The sequence below is a fragment of the Physella acuta genome, unplaced genomic scaffold (genome assembly GCF_028476545.2).
Source record: "Physella acuta isolate Inbredline_101_S28 unplaced genomic scaffold, ASM2847654v3 ptg001439l, whole genome shotgun sequence".
Lineage (NCBI taxonomy): Eukaryota > Metazoa > Mollusca > Gastropoda > Physidae > Physella > Physella acuta.
Genome location: NW_026732954.1, coordinates 44,770 through 68,105, shown reverse-complemented (window position 1 = coordinate 68,105; position 23,336 = coordinate 44,770). Strand labels below are relative to the sequence as shown.

General features: G+C 36.4%; 2 protein-coding genes across 7 annotated transcripts; one reads left to right on the top strand and one right to left on the bottom strand.

Moving 5' to 3' along the window:
* Positions 1-1,578: 1,578 nt before the first annotated feature.
* On the bottom strand, positions 1,579-18,004 carry LOC131927760 (uncharacterized). Of its 6 annotated transcripts, none has more exons than XM_059283555.1 (4): positions 17,968-18,004; positions 14,691-15,163; positions 5,217-5,345; positions 1,579-3,811 (listed from the first exon to the last, which is right to left on the bottom strand). In XM_059283555.1, exons 2-4 carry the CDS (start codon positions 14,749-14,751, stop codon positions 3,525-3,527), a joined length of 477 nt encoding a protein of 158 aa, XP_059139538.1. In that variant the 5' UTR covers positions 14,752-15,163; positions 17,968-18,004; the 3' UTR covers positions 1,579-3,524. The 6 variants fall into 6 exon arrangements, with proteins under 6 accessions (XP_059139538.1, XP_059139542.1, XP_059139540.1 ...); XM_059283559.1 differs by lacking the exon at positions 17,968-18,004 and adding an exon at positions 17,879-17,950; XM_059283557.1 differs by lacking the exon at positions 17,968-18,004 and adding an exon at positions 17,760-17,806.
* LOC131927755 (RNA-binding protein 12B-like) lies at positions 15,916-22,848 on the top strand. Its single transcript, XM_059283549.1, has 2 exons — positions 15,916-16,118; positions 21,996-22,848. The coding sequence occupies exons 1-2, from the start codon at positions 15,916-15,918 to the stop codon at positions 22,846-22,848; spliced, it is 1,056 nt and encodes a 351-aa protein (XP_059139532.1).
* Positions 22,849-23,336: the final 488 nt, after the last annotated feature.

Sequence of the window (23,336 nt, the reverse complement as noted above, 5' to 3'; positions counted from 1 at the left end):
AATAAATTAGTAATTATAAACAGCTCGGGCAATGGAACTAATTAGCATGGGTTGAAAGACATCTGCTTAATTGGTGAGCAACTAAGCCATAAGTCAATGACGTCTTTTTAACTCAATTAGGTATATTAATTTACAACCAAATATAATATTTACCAAATGAAATATACACCAAACATAATTACTAATACACTGAGATTAAGAAACAAAATAATTTAAAAATTCACAACACTGTAAAATAAGTTAAGTAAAATTTAAAAAAAATATTTAAATACTACTTTAAACTTGATCATTTTTATTAAAAAAAAAAAAAAAAAAAACAACCTAAAAAGAATTTATTTATATATTTGCGCATGTGCCATACGTTGAAACTACAACTACATTTTAAAAAATAAAATAATATAATATAATAAAATAATAAAATGCGAACAGGAAATACGCAATGGAATGAGTGTTCGCCTTCAGCAGACGTAAAATAAAAACAATGACGTCAATGGCACATTCACATGAACCTTTGGTGCCGTGGTATTAACAAGTCGAAAACAAACTTCCACACACATCCACCCACACACCCACACACATAAGCCTATGAGACGAAATGTCCATCATTGTCAAGACAATGTTTACATGTTTAAAAATATCCACGTTCCCATTTGTTCGCTCCAGCTACAAGATTAGGAAGAGATTTGGGTTGGAGATTTCGTTATCGTTTTTTCCTTGATACCTATGACATTTATGATTTAAATGAACTCTTGTTGGGGTGCCGGCAGTATAGGCCAAAAAAAAATGAGTTACTACGTTATGTTGACTTTCTGAATGGCTCCGCTTTACCGTCGGCTGGCTCCCACTTCAGTGTTTGGCGCCAGAAATAATAGCGTATTTTTAAAGTATCAAATGCTTAACTTAATTAGCTTGTTTCGGTTATTTCAAGGCTAAAAAACGTTTTCTAATAATAACCGAAATAATTTTACAAGCAATTCAAGTGGACATCCATGTATATTTTAACCTTTTTTATGTCCCTAAACGTGTTTACATTTGGAAAAATCAAACATTTGAAATAGTTTTTAAATAGATATTTTTAACTAGTTTTCCATGCTTAAAATAACGCACATTCAATGCCAATAAAGAGAAATGCCTAGCTTTAATTCCGGAATATATTGCGGAGTTTCCATTTGTTTTTCTCCAACTTAAAAATATATGCTAAAACTTTTTTTTTCTTTCATGGAGTTCATTCCCCTTTGTCGCCTAGTAAAGGAACGCATTAAATATTTCTGATTAATGTTACATTGAAATACATCAAATAATAACGAAATATTTAAGAAGACGATCTTTCGAAATCAGTTTGCCAGACTAGTTAGTGATTGGGGATGGGGGGGGGGGGGGATAGACAGCTTGGTAATGTCTTTGTAGGTAATTGAAAAGCGGAGGACTAAGTCTAAGACATTGGGGGGTGGGGGGGGGGGGGGTAATTGGTAGGTGGTTGTTCTGAATCCCAAGGAATAGGGGGAGGGATAATTGACAGGGGTGGTGACCGGAAACTGCGCTTTTTTTTTTTGTTTGCGCAATTTTTCGATTGCGCATTTTTCTGGGAACCGACTGGGGTGAATCCTTGACCTTACTTTAGACCGAGCAAACGGGAAAAAAGTTTTTCTGTCATCCTGCGTGCAGTGGAATCGTCAAACAGAAGCGCTAGCCGTCAAGGTACGATATCCTGAGTCAGCGTCAGGAGTCAAGATTACGAGTCAGTGTCCAGCGTCGCGAGCTTTTAGTCAGAGTCATGAGTCCGGAACATGTCAGTATATAACAGGTTTTTTTTCATCATTTAATAAATAACTTAAAGTAATAAACTCTTGCTGGCTCAAAGTTTTCAAGCTAAAGTATTCCAATCAAGAGCTTCTCATGAGTTAGTGGAATCAAACTACGAAGACTGACTTTGAACAGGGAGCACTGACGACGTCTAGCATGCTATATAGATCTAGTAGCTCTATACATACACAATACAAAGCTAATTCATTGACTACGGAGGAAAATGTACACGTTGTAGCGCTAAAATTACAACAACAAAAAACTCTTCAAAATTTTAAAGGCTGTGTGCTTAATTAAACATTATTATTCATTTTAAAAATAAATGTTATTGTTATTTTTCAATTGCTCAAATTTGAATGTTTTATGTATACATACATAAAATTGTTAATTAAAAGACAATATTTGGTATAAGCCATCCAATGATTTACTTAGGTCAATTCATTATACATTACAACTACATTGGTGATTTGGCTTATGTACAAGATGTATAATACAATATATTATATAATGAATAAGTTGAATCTGTATACTTGTAGTTTAAATATTTTTAATGAGTCAATTTGTGTGTGTTGAGAACTTATTGTGTTATGGCTGTTTGTTTTAGTATATAAAGATTTTATACGTGTGGATGGATTTGGATGGATAAGTGTGGATGTGGATTACACAGTTCTGTGTACGAGTTAGGGTTGGTACCATGTGGAACAGGGTGCGTGACCGCGCATCGCACATTTTTGTGTGTGTTTGACAGTAATATTTTGTGAAAGACAGAAGCGGAGTCGGCCCCATGCCCTGGTTTAATGACCTTTCTACGGAAAAGAATCCGCGGCACACTTTCGCTCAGGTGTCATTTGGACTACCTGTTTCCTGGCATCGGAGCAGACGATAAACAACGGACCCTGTGTCCCGTACATCATTCTCTTAACATTCCATCGTCGGCAGCCCAAGACACTTCGGACTAGTGTCTTCCCGCGCAGTGTCGACAGGTCGGCATACTTGCGTCACATAGAGGGGAGATTACCTATTGGTGTAAGTCCAATTCCTTTGAGGAGTTATTGTTCCTGCAGCTGAAACACAGCAGGCTAGCTCTCAAAATATCGAGGCATCCAAGCCGGAAGAACTTAGAAAATGTCCGCCAGAATTCTTCGAATACTTTATGATTTTTCTGAGCTAAATCCACGACGTTGTGTAAAGCTTTTATAAAATTCCAAACCTACAAAATGGTATCTTTTATCGGCTTTAATCTACACTAATATGTGTGAAGCCTAATTTTAATGCTGCAGTTTTACTAGATTTAATTAATGTTGGCCTAATTACTAAAGGAGTTTACAATCAAGCTCCAATGTAAGGAACTGTCAGCCTAAAGCTGTGTATAGCAAAGATTGCACAAATATAAATTACATTAATTTAAAACACTCATTTACACGCTTGTTCACGTTTTTGCTTTTCATGAAATTTACATAATTGGGGGAAATATATTTTAAAATTCTGCGCTTTTTGCGCAAGGTTAAGCAAAAAATGCAAAAAAAGGAATACCCAGATGTACAACGTTTAAAAAAAATGTTCACATAAGCAAAAGGTCAAACCCCAGTTCATCACAAAGTTCAAAATGTTCCAAGATTTCTCCACGTAACAGACGCGGTTTTTTTTCTCGTTTTTCTTCAAATTAACTGAATCGAAATGTCAAAATCAACATTCTCAAACAATAAATTAAAATGCAAAATTTAAAAAATCTGAAGGTTTCGTTTTCGGAACAATCTTCTTACTTTGTCTAAAGATCTTCGTCTTCTCAAAAACAAATTCTGGAATCCATCGGTCAGTTGTCCGGCGCTTTCAGCTGCTCGCCTGTTCCGGTCTAGGGACGAGACAGGCGGCAGGTAGTTGGAGTTACAGGCTTCCCAGCTGCACGTGCTTTGGCAGCCGATGCCGCTGCGCCCGTTGTTCATTGTCCGATGCATGCAGCGGTCGCCCTCTAAGGTAATGTTGGTGCAGCCCCTGAAGATAGCAACACCTGTGGGGAGAAATGTGAGGTTAGGTGTGGGGGATGGTGAGGTTAGATGTGGGAAGAAATGTGAGGTTATGTGTGGGGAGAAATGGTGAAGTTAGGTGTGGGGGGAAATTGTGATGTTAGGTGTAGGGGGAATGGTGAGGTTAGGTGTGGGGGAAATGGTGAGGTTAGGTGTGGGGGGAAATGGTGAGGTGAGGTGTGGGTGAGATGGTGAGGTTCGGTGTGGGGGAAATGGTGAGGTAAGGTGTGGGGGAAATGGTGAGGTTAGGTGTGGGGGATGGTGAGGTTAGATGTGGGAAGAAATGTGAGGTTAGGTGTGGGGAGAAATGGTGAGGTTAGGTGTGGGGGAAATAGTGAGGTTAGGTGTGGGAGAAATGGTAAGGTTAGGTGTGGGGAAATAGTGAGGTTCAGTGTGGGGGAAATGGTAAGGTTAGGTGTGGGGAAATGGTGAGGTTAGATGTGGGGGGAAATGGTGAGGTTAGGTTTGGGGGAGATGGTGAGGTTCGGTGTGGGGGAAATGGTGAGGTAAGGTGTGGGGGAAATGGTGAGGTTAGGTGTGGGGGATGGTGAGGTTAGATGTGGGAAGAAATGTGATGTTAGGTGTGGGGGGAATGGTGAGGTTAGGTGTGGGGGGAAATGGTGAGGTAAGATGTGGGGCGAAATGGTGAGGTAAGGTATGGAAGGGGGGTAAATGGTGAGGTAATGTGTGGGGGGAAATTGTAATGTTAAGTGTGGGGGAAATGGTGAGGTTAGGTGTGGTGGAAAATGCATTTCTATGAAAGATGATGCGAGTGTTAAGTTGTGAGGGAATACTGATAAAAGAAAATAGTATTTAAAATTTAGAATTATACAAGCTTTCAATGAGTGCTAGAATAAAATAACACTCCTGTGACCAAACCACATTAATCAAGTCTTATTGTATAAGTGTAACTTGCTAAACGGGCAGCTGTAAATAGCACTTATGCTCACCATATCAGTTCATTACAAACCAGACTGTTCAGAAAAGAATCGGAGGCAAGGAACAATAGGTGTGTATAAACAATTAATCCAGTAGGTTATTGATCGATTCTTTATATTTATGAACTAGATTAGGGGTCCAGGAATTTCGGGGGCCCTAGGGTGTGTCTGGTCAGCCCCCCGCCCTCTCTTAAAAACCGCCACTGGGTTGGAGATGTTATTTCGGCGTAATTATAATATTGGGTTCAGCAACAATAAGCTTAACCGACCCTACAACCTCCCGAACTTACAGTAATCTCAATTTAATGCATTACTGTTATTAGCTTGAATTAAAATAAAAAAGAAATGCGTATGTTGATGCGTATGTTTGGTCGTGTATGTGCAAACATGTTCATGAAAGATTGAATGTGCGTGTATGTCGCTTATAAACACTAGCCCAGCAAGTACTCACCTCCATCCTCGATGTAGAGGTGGTAGACGTAGCAGTGTTGAATGTTGCCGGGACACTCCATGGGCATGACGTTGCCGGCGGCACAGCCTGGGTCGACTGGTCTACAGACAGAGCACATCCGGGTCTCACCTGTACCAGAGGAGAGATGCAGTGGTTCATTAAACTTACTATCACAAGGGGGGGGGGGCGAAATGATATTGGTGGTATGTTTTACTATTGTGGGGATGGGGGGTGGGGTAAAGAAATTAGTAGTATGTGTTTTACTATTGGGGGGTAACGACATTGGTAGTCTGTTTTTAATAGGGGGGGGGGGCGATATTGGTAGTCTTTGTTTTAATATTGTAGATATTACGATATCTAAAAAAAATCCTTAATAATGTTTCCAAGTCAACATATATCAAGACAATACCAGATCAAATATCACAAGGAAAGGTATTTATATATTCGTTCCACGGCGTGCATTGCAGTAGAACCCATACCAAAGATTGTATACAAAGTGTCGGTCAAAAGTATTTCAGCACTTAAAATTGATTTAAAATACAGTGCAAAAAAAAAAAAAATGCTTCGAGCTACACACATACATCGGATACTTTTTTTCCATTACATACGTTAGTCATTTGGTTTACTTTAGGGTACCAACCTTGTGACATTCCGTTCAGCAACCCGCCAATGTTAATGCTAATTCAAGCTTCTCTATGCTAATGAGTTTCGAACATCAAATTATTTCTATAGAAAACAAAACAGTATCGTCCTTAATCCTAGAACAATAGTTCTTAACCTTTTAGGATGTACCGAACTCCATAAGTCTCATATGCGCCTTCACCGAACCCTTCTTAATAGTTATATTGTCAGCACTGACTAATTCCGACCGTGAATAATATGAGTCGGGTGTGTGTCTTGATCTCAACGGAACCCCTGAGACAGACTCACCGAACCCAGGTTAAGACACTGTGCTAGACTTTTGCAAATGGGGGTAACAATTCCTTTACAAAGTAAACAATGTTTAAGTGGTTCTATAGCTTCCCCGATATGGGACGGCGGTAGTTTCGAGTTCGAATCAGGGTTCAAGTTAGTGGAACGTCCCTGAGTCCACCCACCTCTTATGAGTACTCACGTTAGGGAAAGTAAATGCGGCTGGGCATAGTGCTGACCACATTATCGCTTTATATGGCGAGGTCAAGAAACATGAACTCCACTTCATCTGCCCAATGGATCGTCAGGTCTAAAGAGGAATCTTTTACTTATAGCTTCCCCGATAGGCCTAGAAATTGCTCGGGTTAAAGTTAGGTTTGTGTGTGAATTAATGTAATGACAGGGGCAGTAACTCGGGGTATGATACAGCTAAGGTTAGGATTGCCTCAAGTGTTGCTAAGCCCTATTTTCAACACCGGTTAAATCACAACACCACCAAGCTCATTATTTGATAAACTGCGTTGAAAAAAAAATTCGCCTTCCTGTTTTCTTTCCTTCTTAAATTAAAAGATGATATCCCAAATAGTAATTAGCTGCTTTAAATTTCTACGCACTCCAGAATTAATCCACTAATCAAAGAACACGGCGGGGTGGCATCTTTTTTATCATCCGCCTGTCTCCATATCCCTCACCGTCCCCATCCCCCCCCCCATCCCCACTCCCCCGCGCGTGGACGGGTTAAACTGCCGGAGTATCCTGCGGTGCCATCCGATGGAGCTATCAGCGTCGTAAAGCTCACTCCCCCGCAAACAGCATTCCCAGGCAGATATGAATGAACGGACGTGGCTGCGAAGGCTGCGCTCAAGCCTTCAATGACATTCACCGGTGAAGGTCTATGGTTTTGTTTTTGTCTGTCGAAATAAATTCTAAATCTATTGCTCGCTGCACCCCCGCCCCCCCCCCCCCCCCCCCCCGTCTTTTTTAATAAGAAACATGGAGTAAGCTTTTAAAATAGATGAATATGCTTTAAATCTTTATCACTCCTCGCCTCCAATTTCTAGAGATTTCCTCATCGGGGTGGGCTTGTGGGCTTGTCGTAAGATTTCGTACTTTCAAGATGAAATTCGAATTTGGTTTTCGTATTGCTTACGAAGATATAAAATAAAACAGGCTTCATCTGCTTATAGTCTACACAAAGATGTGAAATAAAATAGTCTTCATGTGCTTGAAGTGTGATCAGGAACGTTAGTCAATGCTTTTGTTGAGGGATTTATCTACCTATCCACCCATCTACCCCCCCCCCCTCACACACACAAATACACAATTTTCTAACTAATGACGTCTTTATTCAGCCACAGACTAATAACTGAAGAACGTGTTTTACAAGTTTGAATTTTTAAGTCTTATTGGACCTGCCATGCGAAGATCCCACCCCCCCCCCCCCCCAATAGGGGAAAATGAGACAATCTCACGACAGAAAACCACGTTTAAAATAGTCGTGTACAGAAACTGAAATATTATAGCCCTACAATCATTTCAAACGTAAGTGGAAATTGGATGTGTGGGCTTGTTGGAAAATAAAAATTATTCATGTTACAACAAAAAAAAAGAATTGGTGTAATGTTTTTATTAATTAAAGAAAGGCTCTCGAGATAATTAAATTTAAAACGTTGAAGGAGTGGATAAAATAATAAAAGCCAATTGAATAATTTGTAAAGAAAGTGTACGCTAACGGTTTCCCAACTATGATGCGCGACTCCCCAGGGAGAGGGGGAAGGCTAGGTGGGGTCGAATGATTTAGTTGAAATAAATAAATACAATATTTTAATCATTACATATTTTTATCTTTTTTTTATTAAAAATTTCATATCGTAATAGTTTGGATCTGTTTACAGATACTCAAATACCAAATATCATGTTTATTATTAACTTTTTCAAATGTGTTCGTGTCACATAATTTACGAGGTTGGCATTACGCAATACGTGGGAGGGGGGAGGGGGGCGTTTAGTGACCCAAAATCCAACAAAAAATTCGGTGCAGTTTTTTTTTACATAAATAATGTTTTTTGTGCACCGGTAGAGTGGTTTTGTTTAAAAACAAATATGTCTACTATAGAAGTGATTGTTCTTCAGTAACCAACACACAGTGTTGCTTAGAAAAATATTTTTTTTTTAATCTACATGAGTTGTAGTGTGAAAGATAGACAAACGTTCACACTACTTCCATTACTTATTGCCCTCCTTACAAAAGTCTTATTAGGGTGCCTATAATACAACTTTAAACAATTTTGCACTAAGTAAATTAAACAGCAATTGCTTCGCTTGATTATTATTATTCAAATAAAATATACTAAAGAATGGCTTAGCTATAAAAAGGAATGTATTTCAATTAATAATGTAATTTTTTTTTAAATCATTAAAATAAACAGAACTCAAGAAACATTACATAAATCAAGCTTACGTGTTTATATAACTTTGACCGGCTTTTCTCAATTTTCGGCAAACATAAAATAATGTGATACAACAAAAAAATTTAAAATACGATTATTTCAGGCCCGAAATGTGTTTGGACATATTTTTGTCTGGTTTGTTGTCTGAGGACGGATATACTTTGCAATAAAATAGGTTAAGCTATTAAATTAGGAAATAGATTAATTTAAAAATTAGTGGAGTATGCTACTTATATATATATATATATATATATATATATATATATATATATATATATATATATATATTATTTTATTTTATTTTGTCTGTACTTCAACAATAGGTTTTGTGACTAACGTGATAGCAGTTGACAAATCATATTCAAAATACGGGCATTTTCTAAAAACTAGCTTGTATTAAATGTTAAATGCGAATGTTTTTTTTTTAATCTGAGAGGCGACTTGGTTTAGAAACTTGCGTTTGCGCTATAATTAATTGTATATATTCAACAGTTTAATGTTATGATATAATCTAATTAGATGTCATTAGATTGAAGTTAAAATTAATTAGTCCTTCATAACGAAGACCTCATTTCAAAACATTGTTCAGGAAAATTTAAACACGACTAAAAAAAATTCCACTAGCAAATTTTCTCGGCCACCTATCAGGGTGTCCGTCCGCTTATCATCCGCCCCCCGTCACCACTCCCCCCCCCCCCCGGGTACTGTTCGGGCTAAAATTAACATCATCCATTCATAAGTGCATGCTATCAGCTCTATGGCAGATACTGAAACCACTTCTGGAATGTATACAAGGTGGCCGAGATCTTACAGAACGCAATTGGTGGCTAAATACGTTCACGAAAACAGAAATTTGAAACTTTAAATTAGAACGATTATGATTATTGTATGAGTTATTTTCATATATATATATATATATATATATATATATATATATATATATATATATATATATATATATATATATATGCATGCGTGTGTGTGTGTTTGTTTGTGTTTGTGCGTATACACACACAAATATATATATATATATATATATATATATATATATATATATATATATATATATATATATATATATATATATATATATATATATACAGATATATATATATATATATATATATATATATATATATATATATATATATATATATATATATATATATATATATATATATATATATATGTATATATATATCTGTGTGTGTGTTTGTTTGTGTGTGTGTGCGTGCGTGCGTTTATATATATATATATATATATATATATATATATATATATATATATATATATATATATATTTATATATATATATATATATATATATATATATATTTATTTATTTATTTATTTATATATATATATATATATACATATATATATATATATATATATATATATATATATATATATATATATATATATATATATATATATATATATATATATATACTTCTTTATTTATTTATTTATGTATATGAATATATTAATACTTGTTTATTTACAAATTTATTTATCACTGACTGTCTGCCTAATCTCGGGCAGGTAAACAAGTCGTAAATCAGAAAAATTCCCGACCCTGATGTCGTAAATAATTTCCTCCCTACAGAATTAAACTTGGATGTTTTAAAAAAGACTGCCTCAAAGAAAGTTGCTTGTAAAAAAGATCCTATCAGTTGCACTTTAATACGTGCATGCTGCCCGTTGTTTATCGCTGATCTCGAATGTGGACAACGTTCTCGGGGGGGGGGGGACGCTTGATAGCAAACTCCAAAAGTCCCGAGTTCGGAACCGCGGGCTGTTGAGGTTCGTTGGCAGAATTACTTTCAGGGGGGGGGGGGGGTACAGAGCCCGAATATCGTCTACCGCCCCTTCCCCCCTGAACGAAATAGAATTAATATATAAAATATATACTTTTATCAGTTTCCGACACCCAGAAAAATTTAGTCCGCTCCCCACCCCGAAAATCTCAAGTGCCCCCCCCCCCCACCCCCGGAGAAAAAAAAGTCTGAAAGATACACTGTTTGTTGGCCGGGGAAAGAAAACTATAATCAATTTTTGACAGTCAATATTTTTTATTTAAATCCCCTCCAAAATTACAATCAAGAACTAAGCATAAGAAGACGTCGACCTCGAACTGCTAACGCTATTTCTTTCAATACTAATTTGAATGTATTTTATTTTAAAAGTTAAAAAAAAACAGGGTGTATTTTGGTAATCGCTACAATAAATAAAAGATATTACTGTTTTAATTTGTTGAAATACAATATAAATATCGCTTAGGGGTCATCCATAAATGATGTCACGCTTTTTTGGACGAGTTTTACCTCCCCCCTCCCCCCTCCCCTCCGTTACACGTCGTCACAAAAAGCCAGACCCCCCCCCCCCCAAAATGACGTCACACCTCAGCCTACAACACCCCCTCCCTCAAAATTGCAGTTGAATTTTTTTAAACAGCTATATTTTTCCAAAATCTTGTCTGAACTCTGTCAAAATAGAGTATTTTCATCAATTGTTATTTCAATTTATTAAAACAGTTTTCTAAAACGCAAAATAACGTCTAAAATTCGTTTTTTAACATTGCTTTTTACTTTCTCGAATATACGAAGTATAGAGAAAGTATTGTAATCGTGCACAAAAATCACTTGAAATTTTAACATCTTTCACCGTATTACACCTCAGTCCTTCATCACATCCGAAGTTTAGAGGACTTATTTTAATCGGGCAAAAATTATCAATCCAGATTTATCAAAACTAAGAGGTTTTATGCGTAATCCAGTCTGAAAAACTGGGCTTTGCAATTCTGTCCGTATGTCTGTGTGTCTGTGTGTGTGTGTGTCCGTGTGTAAACACGATAACTTGAGTACCGTTACAGCTAGGTTGATGAAATTTCATATATAAGTATTTTATCAAAATCGTAGATCCGTATCAACTTTTGAGTGATTTCCAATAACCGGAAGTGGTACTTTTTCTACTTTGAATTTTTCAAAAGCCTATAACTTGAGTACTATTTCAGATAGATAAATGAAATTCCACAAGTAAGTATAAGATCTAATTCTCTACCTTATGTTAAATTTTGAGTAGCTTCCGTTGACCGGAAGTAGTAATTTACGCTACTTCCGATTTCTCAAAAAACTAATGTAAATTTTAAAAGTACTAATACTATTGCGCACTATTATACACACCTTTATTAGGCGTTCGCTTGGTACGCAATTGTTTTTTACTGAGATTTTATTCTATTTTTAAAACTTTAAGTATTTAAAATTGATTAAAAATCATGTCTATAGCCCGAGTTCCCATCCCCTGTTGTTTTATATAAGAATATTCGAGAAAGTTTAGGGGAGATCACTCCCGGTTTATTTATAATGCAAAAGTGTGACGTCGCACCATCTGAACCCCCCCCCCCTCTCCCTCATCACACACCGTCACAAAATTACGGACCTCCTACCCCCTACGAGTGTGACGTCATTTATGTACGACCCCTTATTAGCAAATGGGATTTAATAAATTCAAAACTTTTAACGCGATGCCAAAAAATAATTCGATGTATCAGAAACACATACCAGTAACGTGTTACACAATCGTATTTTAGTTTGCCGATTTGGTCGTTTGTTAAAAATGTATGCAGCTACCAATGTCATAACTCTTGGGTTTTTATTTTATTTTATTATTCTATTTAATTCACGTAGCCACTAAAAATGATAGTTTTCTCTGCAGTTTTAAAATTTCTCATTTAAAACAAAAATCTTGGGATAAATTTGAAAACATATATATACGCCTGTTGCGAAAGGAACTTTTGTGGGAGGGAGTATTCGTAGCAGGTTTGAACACAATTCAAATGTAAAATTGGATACAACCCATAACTCGTCTTATTACTTTCTCGTATATACGAAGTATAGAGAAAGTCTTGTAATCGTGCAAAAAAAAAAAAATCGAGATTTTTGCAAATCTCGACGTTTTACATCTCACTGATACGGAAAAACATAATTTTGCAATCTTGTCCGTATGTCTGTGTGTCTGTGTGTGTGTGTGTGTGTGTGTGTGTGTCCGTGTGTAAACACGATAACTTGAGTACCGTTACAGCTAGGTTGATGAAATTTCATATACAAGTATTTTATAAAAATCGTAGATCCGTATCAACTTTTGAGCGATTTCGGATAACCGGAAGTGGTACTTTTTCTACTTTGAATTTTTCAAAAGCCTATAACTTGAGTACTATTTCAGATAGATAAATGAAATTTGATATGTAAGTAAAAGATCTAATTCTCTACCTTCTGTCAAATTTTGAGAATTTGTCGTTGACCGGAAGTACTTATTTACGCTACTTCCGATTTCTCAAAAAACTAATGTAAATTTTAAAAGTACTAATAATATTGCGCACTATTATCCGCTTTTTTATTAGGCGTTCACTTGGTGTGCAATTAATTTGTCTACGATATTTTATTCTATTTTTAAAACTTTAAGTATTTAAAATGGATTAAAAATCATGTCTATAGCCCGAGTTCCCATCCCCTGTTATTTTATATAAGAATATTCGAGAAAGTTTAGGGGAGATCACTCCCGGTTTATTTTTTGATAACTTCACATATACCACACAACTGTTTTTAATTTGAGATGTACATTTTATTTATTTGCCAATAAATATGTAAAAATATTTTTTAATGGTCACCGTAAAGTAGAAGGCTAAATTTTAATTTGCATTAGTATATCAGTTAGGTTCTTGAGAACCCAAATAACTAGGAGATTATCTGAATTGGACCAACACTATATACATACAACTAATGGATTTTTTTTTACATGAATAACATGCGCTGAGATGCGGAAAGTAAAAGGTTAATTGTTCAGATTATGGTGTTTTTTATCCGGCTTACTGAATGCTTACAAATTTCTGGAATACGATTAAAAAATTGAAAATGCTAATTTTCATCGTTCATCAAATTCCGAGGTACGATAACTTTGGTGGGATCGGCGCTTTAATAACTATTTTATTTAAACATATGAAATAAATTGCTTCAAAATCTAGCGGATCTGGGGCTGAATTTTGATTTATTTAAGTGTAGCGACGCGGTAATTTTAATATTATAGAGATAAATCAGTGATATATTTGGGGGTGAGGTCACGGAGAATGACTGGGAGCAGTGTAGCAAACAGTAAAATAAGATATGGTCAGTTGTTATAATCAGGGGTGGTCATCACTAGTCAGAGAGGGATTTTGTGTCCATCCCACCATCTAGAACAGATGTACGATGTATAGGAAAAACGAGAGTCTTGTTGCCATGACGAATGTAAGTTCATGGACTCAGGGTCAAGTACAATGTGAACATTTGTTTATGGCCACTTTCAAAAGACTTTATGGCCCTAGTGTATGCTTTTTTATGGCCACGTATATAAGGCTTCATGGCCATAGTGGTTACATCTTTATGGCCACGTTTATGAGGCTTCATGGCCATAGTGTATACATCTTTATGGCCACTTTTATTGGGCTTCATAGCTATAGTGTATACTTCTTTATGGCCACGTATATAAGGCTTCATGGCCATAGTGGTTACATCTTTATGGCCACGTTTATGAGGCTTCATGGCCATAGTGGTTACATCTTTATGGCCACGTTTATGAGGCTTCATGGCCATAGTGGTTACATCTTTATGGCCACGTTTATAAGGCTTCATGGCCATAGTGGTTACATCTTTATGGCCACGTTTATGAGGCTTCATGGCCATAGTGGTTACATCTTTATGGCCACGTTTATAAGGCTTCATGGCCATAGTGGTTACATCTTTATGGCCACGTTTATGAGGCTTCATGGCCATAGTGGTTACATCTTTATGGCCACTTTTATTGGGCTTCATAGCTATAGTGTATACTTCTTTATGGCCACGTATATAAGGCTTCATGGCCATAGTGTATACATCTTTATGGCCACGTTTATGAGGCTTCATGGCCATAGTGTATACATCTTTATGGCCACGTTTATAAGGTTTCATGATCATAAATTCTTTATACATGCGCTGACAGGCTCTGTACCCACGACTTAAAGCAAGTTTCATATAGAATCTACCCGTGACTTGCAAATTTATTTAAAAATATAATACACGTGACATAGTGTACTCACCATAAAATATCTGGCCCATGAAGACCATACAAGCCAGCACCATCATTGTACAGACGGACATGTTTAGCGGAACAATATGTTTTAGAATTCCCACTTTTTAATTTACTCAGCGTACAAAAGAAGAACGCCTCAACGAATGTTCAATAGGTTTCACCTCCAATAATATTGCCTTCAAATGTTCAGTCCAGCAGTTTAAAAACAAATACACACACACACTACAAATGATTTATATTCCACGTGTACCACGCCAAACTGGCAAGTCGTATGGATAATTTTGGCTTCAAGATCAACTTTATTGTTTTTTAGAGCGACGCACCCTGTGCTCAGTGAAGCGTGTCTACAGACGGTGTTCACGTACCAGCATTCCACCTGCCTGTCTAGGATTGTTTCGTCACTTCTGCTGTAGGGGTTTTTTTAAGTCCAAGAATTTCAAAGTCAAGATTCGATTGTTTGACTGGAGTTCCTGTTTGAATCTGAAAATGCAATAAAGATATTAATATGACTGTAAAAACTGTATGCGTTTTAGTACAATAAAAACATGGTAAATTCCAAGAATGTTTGCAATGACATTAGTTATGTTACTGTTAGATTCTAATAATCGGTGGAGAGTTTAAAGAATAAGAGTTTAACTGTCATTTGTACTATTAACCAGCTTTGCTGTAATACAATTTATTTAAAAACTTTATGCTTAAAAATCTTGAAACGTTTAATTTTCAGTTTAGTATTGCGGTTATTCATATCTTTGAAGCTTTAAATTTATTTTAAAAATTTCAACAAATTACAGTGCGCTTGTTGTCATCTATAAATTTGTTAATATCATAAATTTTAGGCTGTTACATGTTTTAAAATAGGAAATTGTATGTTGAATATACATTACATTTGTTCCACCAATTTATGAAGCGTAATACAAGAAAGTAAAACATGTTTTCTAGCACACAGCTGAGGGCTTCACCGGATGGTTAGAAAATCGATGATTTTTTTTTTATCTCAAAAAAATCTGATTCTTTATATAATTATTTTTAAAAATGTAATGGATTATTATTTTTTCCAAATGAAATTTACATTTTGACAATTCTAGATTAAGTAAACATATTTAAGAGACTAAGCAATACTAATTCATACAGTGTACGATTTACACATTTTTAAAAGATACCTTACACAATCCCGGTAGTGTAAACAAAAAGTTATTCAAAATGAATTGTCGAAACATTTGATTCTTGTATTAATGTATAGCAAGACGACAAATGTTCAGATCGACTTCAGCGATGTCCCATTATCTGACTCAGAGAGTCTCTGTCTTACGGTTTTGGTAATTTATGAAGAGATCAGATACATATTTGGAATGGTCACATTCCTGGGTCCCCCTGGCGCTGATTGGTGGACTGACGCCGTCTGCTCCACATACCTGGAGAGCAGGAATTTTGTCAGGTGACCAAGTTGTCGGAGCCGGGGATTAAACCCGCGCCTTCCATGCCCCAGTCAGCGCCTCCCATGCCCCAGTCAGCGCCTCCCATGCCCCAGTCAGCGCCTTCCATGCCCCAGAAACTGGCCTAGGTTTCCACGAAGGGCAAGTCTCGGAAACTTTTGTCTAATGTCACTGTGCAGTAGATCTTTGTATAATCAGTTTAGACAATCCAGATTTTTTTACGTTAACAAACAATATTACAATAGATTACTGTATCCGCAAGAAAAGTTTGTCTAAGTCACTGTATAACAGAGAGTCTGGATAATCAGTTTATACGATCCAGATTTTTTACGTTAACAAACAATATTACAATAGATTACTCTATCCGCACGATTTTGGCTCGGAATAAACTTTCGGATATTGTGGAACAAAATTAAATGGCAACATTAGAGATAGCAGGAGAAGATATACTGAAATATAGGTGGTGAACCAAAAAATGAACAGGCTGTGTAAAAGCTTTGTATTGACCCAAGAAGTGAAATAATTTTTAAAATGCATAAAAATCGTTATAATAACAAGCTTGTATATAATAATGTTATTAAAAGGAGAAAATAACTGATTTTCTTTAAATATATAATAATACACTCCTATTTAAATAACTGTAAAGAGAAGCGTGGGTCATTATATTATTTATTGCATACCTTTACTAATCTTTAGGAAGCGACACACGTTTTTCTTTATAGCTATATGTTTAAACAAAATGATTTATTTTCTCATTTTTTGCGCTTTATTACACAAAAGTCTGTTATTAAAACGATTTTTATGCTTTTTTCATTACTTTAAAATTTGTATTACAATAGTTCCATGACGAAAAACAATTGTGCACAAAATGACTATGACAAAGCTCCGTACGAAATAGTAGTAGGACAGCCTACTAGTTTTTAGACATTTTTAATTATTTCATAAATAATTAATTCGTCATTCAATTAAATCAAATTTGATGTCAAATTGCATTGTAATCTGGTCTTGACCCACGTGCCGAATTTCGGAGAAATTGGTGCTCAAAATTTCGCTCGCCCGTTTTAATCTAGACAGACGGAAAGACACACATGACGAGGATGCAAGGTACATAATAGCTTATATAAATATGTAGATCTACACGATTTATTTCGCCGAGTTTTTAATGTTTTCACTACGCAAGATAGAATGTTGACCTTCGGACATAGCCAAGCTAAGGAAAACAAATAATTTACCAAAACAAAAATTCACAACTAGAGCAAAAATAATAAACAACCGAAACAAAATATCACAATAATTTGGAATTAACCACGCTATGCGTATAATAATTCCAATCATTTTAAACTATATTTTTCTAAAAAATACCCAGTCTATTTTTACTATTAATTTTATTTTTCGATTATAACTGCAACTTTATACGTTAATAACAAACATATTTTTAAAAAAGAAATTCAATTAAAAACTATACTATTAATTTTGTTTTCAATTATAACTGCAACTTTATACATTAATAATAAACAGATTTAAAAAAGAAATTCAATTAAAAAACTTCTAACATGTCCACGCCCACTGTCAAATAATTACTCCTGTTACAACGTAATGAAACTAAACCCAGGAAGTTTAGCGGCGAGCGTTGGTTAACTTACGCGAGCGCGCCTGTCACAATGAAACCCGATCCAGCTTTTTGTCTAGCTCAGATTTCAACCGTCTAAATTACGCGAGTTTTATTTACCACCCCAATGTCGCAGTAAAAAAAAATTGTCACTCGAATACACAACATAACAGCGGAATAGATGAAATTCCAACGTCTTTTCGGGTCGTTTGTGATCGTGTTTTTTTTTCCAGTCGTGTTACCTGCATCAAATCCTAATTTCTCCGCGCGTTCTCTTGCTTGAGAGAAGAGTGGGCAAACACGTGCTTATATAGTCGACCCATGCCATGGTTGTGGTGAGTGGGTGGTTGTGGGAAGTCATCACCCCCACCCCCTCAACAACACACCCTCACCCACGCACCCCACATATACCTTACTATTAGATCGTATCTCAGAGACTCTACGTTGACCACGTTTTCTCAAACATTTCAAGCCAGGCTTGATGGTAAACAACGCGAGGTTCTCGTGTTAGGAGGCTCAGAGTTCGCGGACCACTTACACGCACTTTGGACATTTGCTTGTCTGTAATTACACAGCTTGCCTGTCTGTATGCGCTGTCTTGGACAACATTGACCTGTCTTGTAATTTGTAATAAAAATATTTTTTTCCATTACAATTTATCGTTAGCGTGGTCGTCGTTGTTGTCGTCGTCGCCAACGTCATGGCTTACTTCATCATCATCATCATCATCATCATCATCATCATCATCATCATCATCATCATCATCATCATCATCATCATCATCATCATCATCATCATCATCATCATCATCATCATCATCATCATCATCATCATCATCATCATCATCATCATCATCATCATCATCATCATCATCATCATCATCATCATCATCATCACCATCATCATCATTCTCATCATCATTATCATCATCATCATTATCATCATCATTCTCATCATCATCAGCATCATCATCATCATCATTATCATCATCATCATTATCTTCATCATTCTCATCATCATTCTCATCATCATCATCGTCATCGTAATTGTCATCGGCATGTTTATTATTATCATTATTATTATTATTGTTATTATTATTATTTTATTATTATTATTATTATTGTTATTATTATTTTATTATTATTATTATTATTATTATTATTATTATTATTATTATTATTATTATTATTATTATTATTATTATTATTATTATTATTATTATTATTATTATTATTATTATTATTATTATTATTATTATTATTATTATTATTACTAATATTAAGACTGTTATTATTTTTACTCTTTTCATCATCATCCTTTTATTATATTTTGTTGTTGTTATTACTATCATTATCAATAATATTATTCTGTCAATTTTTTGCAATTGATATCATTATTGTTATTATGACTATTATTATCATGTTTCTCTCCATAAACGTACACGTGAACCCGACCAATGAGGAAACGAATACAACCTGCTCAGGCACACGACTGTGATGTATGCCGTGTACATAAGTGCCAAGCACGGACGGGCCCGGCAGTAAGTCATCACCCCCTAGCGCGCAGTTGGTACGCTAGTTGGCGCGCTTTGCGCAGAACCACTAAAAAAATGCGCATACCGCGAGGGGAGGAATGCGCGCAAGTTTTGATTTGTATGTTTACCTCCTCTCATTACCACTGGACTTGTCATGACGTATGGTGTCACCTGGGTATTGTCACTTTATCTTCAGACATTACCCGCCCCCACCCCCCACCCATCCTTCCTTTTTTTCTATCCCTAATCCCTTAAACCCATCATGGGGAATGTATCTAGACAAATACACAAAATAATAGTTTAGTGGTCGACAGCATTTGTTTTTGGAAAGCTTCCTTTTGAAATAAAATTCTAGACTATAGGTACTCGCGATAAAATTCTAGACAAAAGATGGCATAAAGGTACTCGCGATAAATCACCGACTCACTTACACAACTCATACCCTTCACCCCTACTCCCCCCCCCCCCGAACGTTGACCCTACTCTAAAGACCCCTTCATCTCCAAACCCCCTCTCCCTCATACCTCATTTACCTCACCAACCTTGACATCTCCCCCCTTCCAATCACACCGGTTCCCTTCATCTTTCACACACACACACCCGCCCGTATTCTCACATTGTTTTACAACACAATACATTACTTATATTATGTAAAATCCTTCAATGGAGCTTCGATTGTAAAAAGCAGAGATTTTTTTTCAAACTCGATTAAAATTTATAAATGTCAAAATGTTTCCCATAAATTTAAAAATGGCTTTGTAAAATCTTGAGATTATGTTAACGATTTCCGCCGTACATTAACACATTTAGTTAAGACGGTCAAATTTATAATTCAGGTATGGGTTCGTTTATACAGACTTTTGCTAAAACATGATGTTGCAGACCGGATCTAGATACACGTATTTAGGCTGGGCTCTATACACAATTTGAGACTCGTTTTAAATCTGGTGCTAGACTGTTTTTCTCGTGAGTGCGCAAAGGTAGCAGAAGACAGTGCCCACGTCTGTCAGAGCAGATGTTACAAAACCAACTGGCATCGCAGCATCACAACATGGAGGAGACACATATTTGGCAACGTTTGCTACGACTTGGCTCCCGATGCCGCTCTACCTCCGGATGGACGCTGGTGAGATTATGATGGATTGCGGCACTTACAAGAATTGGCCGACATGTTGATTTCAGATTAGTGGGATAGTTCAGTGGTTCAAGTTAAGCTAGGTCTCAAATGATTATTCTAAATCAAAAAGTATTTTTAAAATAATATTAAGTTTTATTTCTAAAAGATAGATTTTAATACATTGGTGGTTTTTTTTTTGTAAACCTACTTTAAGAAAAAACTTAAATTTTAAATTTGATAAGCAGCTATCTTAAACGATTTTTTAAAATTTTAAACATCAAATGAATTAAAAGTCTGACATTCTTGTAATTTCAGATAATTTTATTATTACTGCTAATCTATCCACCATCGATCATGATTTTATTTTCCCCATATATCTGATGAGGTACAACCTCTATGAACAGATGAGATTTTCTTAAAGCGATTCTAGTTTTGATGAAAGAAGAGAATATTCATTTTTTTAAAATCCAAAATAGCTGCAGATACCACTTCCGCTCCTTAACGGCATGTTAAAAAAGTAAAAAGAAAAGAAAAAGAAAAAGAAGAGAAAAGACCAAACCCTAAATATGACCATGTGAAAAGATCTATTAAAATGTGTTATCAGTGTGAAATCTGCAGGGGCGGCACAGGGCTTAACCAACCATTTCATGGACAGAGGAGACTGTACCCGGTGACCCACATTCAGGTCTCGTCTGCCGCGTCTAGCCAGGGGATGGTTTGTACTTCCGGTGCGAAGAGGTTTTTTTTTATAAACCTGGCGATCCTTGAAATGGCTGTTGCTATTTACGGCAAAAACTGCTTTAGATCTTCCTAACTGGGGCGTGTCCTTTATGTGACGAAGATCAAGAGGACAAGAGGCGTATTTAGGGGCATCCAGCATGGCGTTCCACCATAGGGCACAGTTCTAGATCATATCAGTATATCAGGGGCGTAGCTAGGTTTTCAGTTTGGGAACGATATATATATATATATATATATATATATATATATATATATATATATATATATACATATGTACGCTAATGTAGATGTAGACGCTGAAGCTGAAGTGTGCACTAAATGAGCATAGATAATCACCCAAACACATCTATAATTTACAGAACGAGCCCTTAAAATTAAATGTAAAATTATTCTTGTTATAAAATAAAGCGAGGTTGATTTCCCCTAAACTTCCTCGTGTATTCTTATATAACGATTGGATCAGAAACTGACAAAAGATACCAAGTAGCTAGGGTCACTGTAAAAAATTATATTAAAAATACTTACTGTATTTTGTATACCTTCACTATTAATGTTATATGTCTAAGACAAATGCTCGAAAGACACTTAGACCGAAGACCGTCTATTCGAATGGATGTTTGCCCGAATCGGAAAAATACCGAATGAACGCTTGCCCGAATGAAACCAAAGATATCTGGGTAAATTGAAACGAAATCGGTGCATCAGAAGTCGGTCAAAATTGAGATAAAATATTTGTCACAAACAAAAGGAAGGACAGAAATACAGACATCGTGAACTAAATTATCATATTAAAAATATTTGGCTTTCAGAGACTTTGGGTATGTGAATTCACATATTATCCTCATTTTTTTAAAACCTTCAGACCTTCCGTTTTTCAGACCCTTAGACCACCAGACCTTCATACACTCAGACAAGTCGTTTGGACCTTCAGACCACCAGACCTTCAGACCACCAGACCTTCAGACCACCAGACCACCAAACCTTCAGACCTTCAGACCTTCAGACCTTCAGACCACCAGACCACCAAACCTTCAGACCACCAGAACTTCAGACCACCAGACCACCAAACCTTCAGACCACCAGACCACCAGACTTTCAGACCACCAGACCTTCAGACCACCAAACCTTCAGACCACCAAACCTTCAGACCACCAGACCTTCAGACCACCAGACCTTCAGACCTTCAGACCACCAGACCTTCAGACCTTCAGATCACCAGACCACCAAACCTTCAGACCACCAGACCTTCAGACCACCAGACCTTCAGACCACCAGACCTTCAGACCACCAGACCACCAGACCTTCAGACCACCAGACCTTCAGACCACCAAATCTTCAGACCTTCAGACCACCAGATCTTCAGACCTTCAGACCACCAAACCTTCAGACCACCAAACCTTCAGACCACCAAACCTTCAGACCACCAAACCTTCAGACCACCAGACCTTCAGACCACCAGACCTTCAGACCTTCAGACCACCAGACCTTCAGACCTTCAGATCACCAGACCACCAAACCTTCAGACCACCAGACCTTCAGACCACCAAACCTTCAGACCACCAGACCACCAGACCTTCAGACCACCAGACCTTCAGACCACCAAACCTTCAGACCTTCAGACCACCAGACCTTCAGACCTTCAGACCACCAGACCTTCAGATCTTCATATCTTCAGACCACCAGATCTTCAGACCTTCAGACCTTCAGTCTTTTATTAGAAACGTTGTATAATAAGAGGAGTGATAGTCCAAACAAAAGAAATATAAGTCGAGTTAAGGTCGGTCACCATGTCCTAATATAATGTAATATAATGCAGCATTAAAATTTTCTTAAATGTCGGTAAAAATGTGCTAGTCTGTTTTTACAGAATACAACCACGTTCCCTAATTCGATGCAACATTAAAAGTTTATTAAATCTCGCTTCTTTGATTCGGTATCCTGTTTACAATGTGCAAGAATGTGTCTCCTTTAAGGACACATTTTTTTTCAACCCGTTTTTTTTTAAACTATTTTTTGTTCAACATTTTTGTGAAATAAAGGAGGAGCCTAGCACATAGAAACAGGATGTAGCAATGTAGCAGCGTGTTTATAATCACGACGTAAACAATAGGTAAGCATGTCGTTTACACTTCGCGGAAGGCACGCCAAAAAATGGTTTTGGAGTTGGCGTAACTTAAAATACCGTTTAAAAAGTTCGAGACCTAGTTGAAGCGAACTAT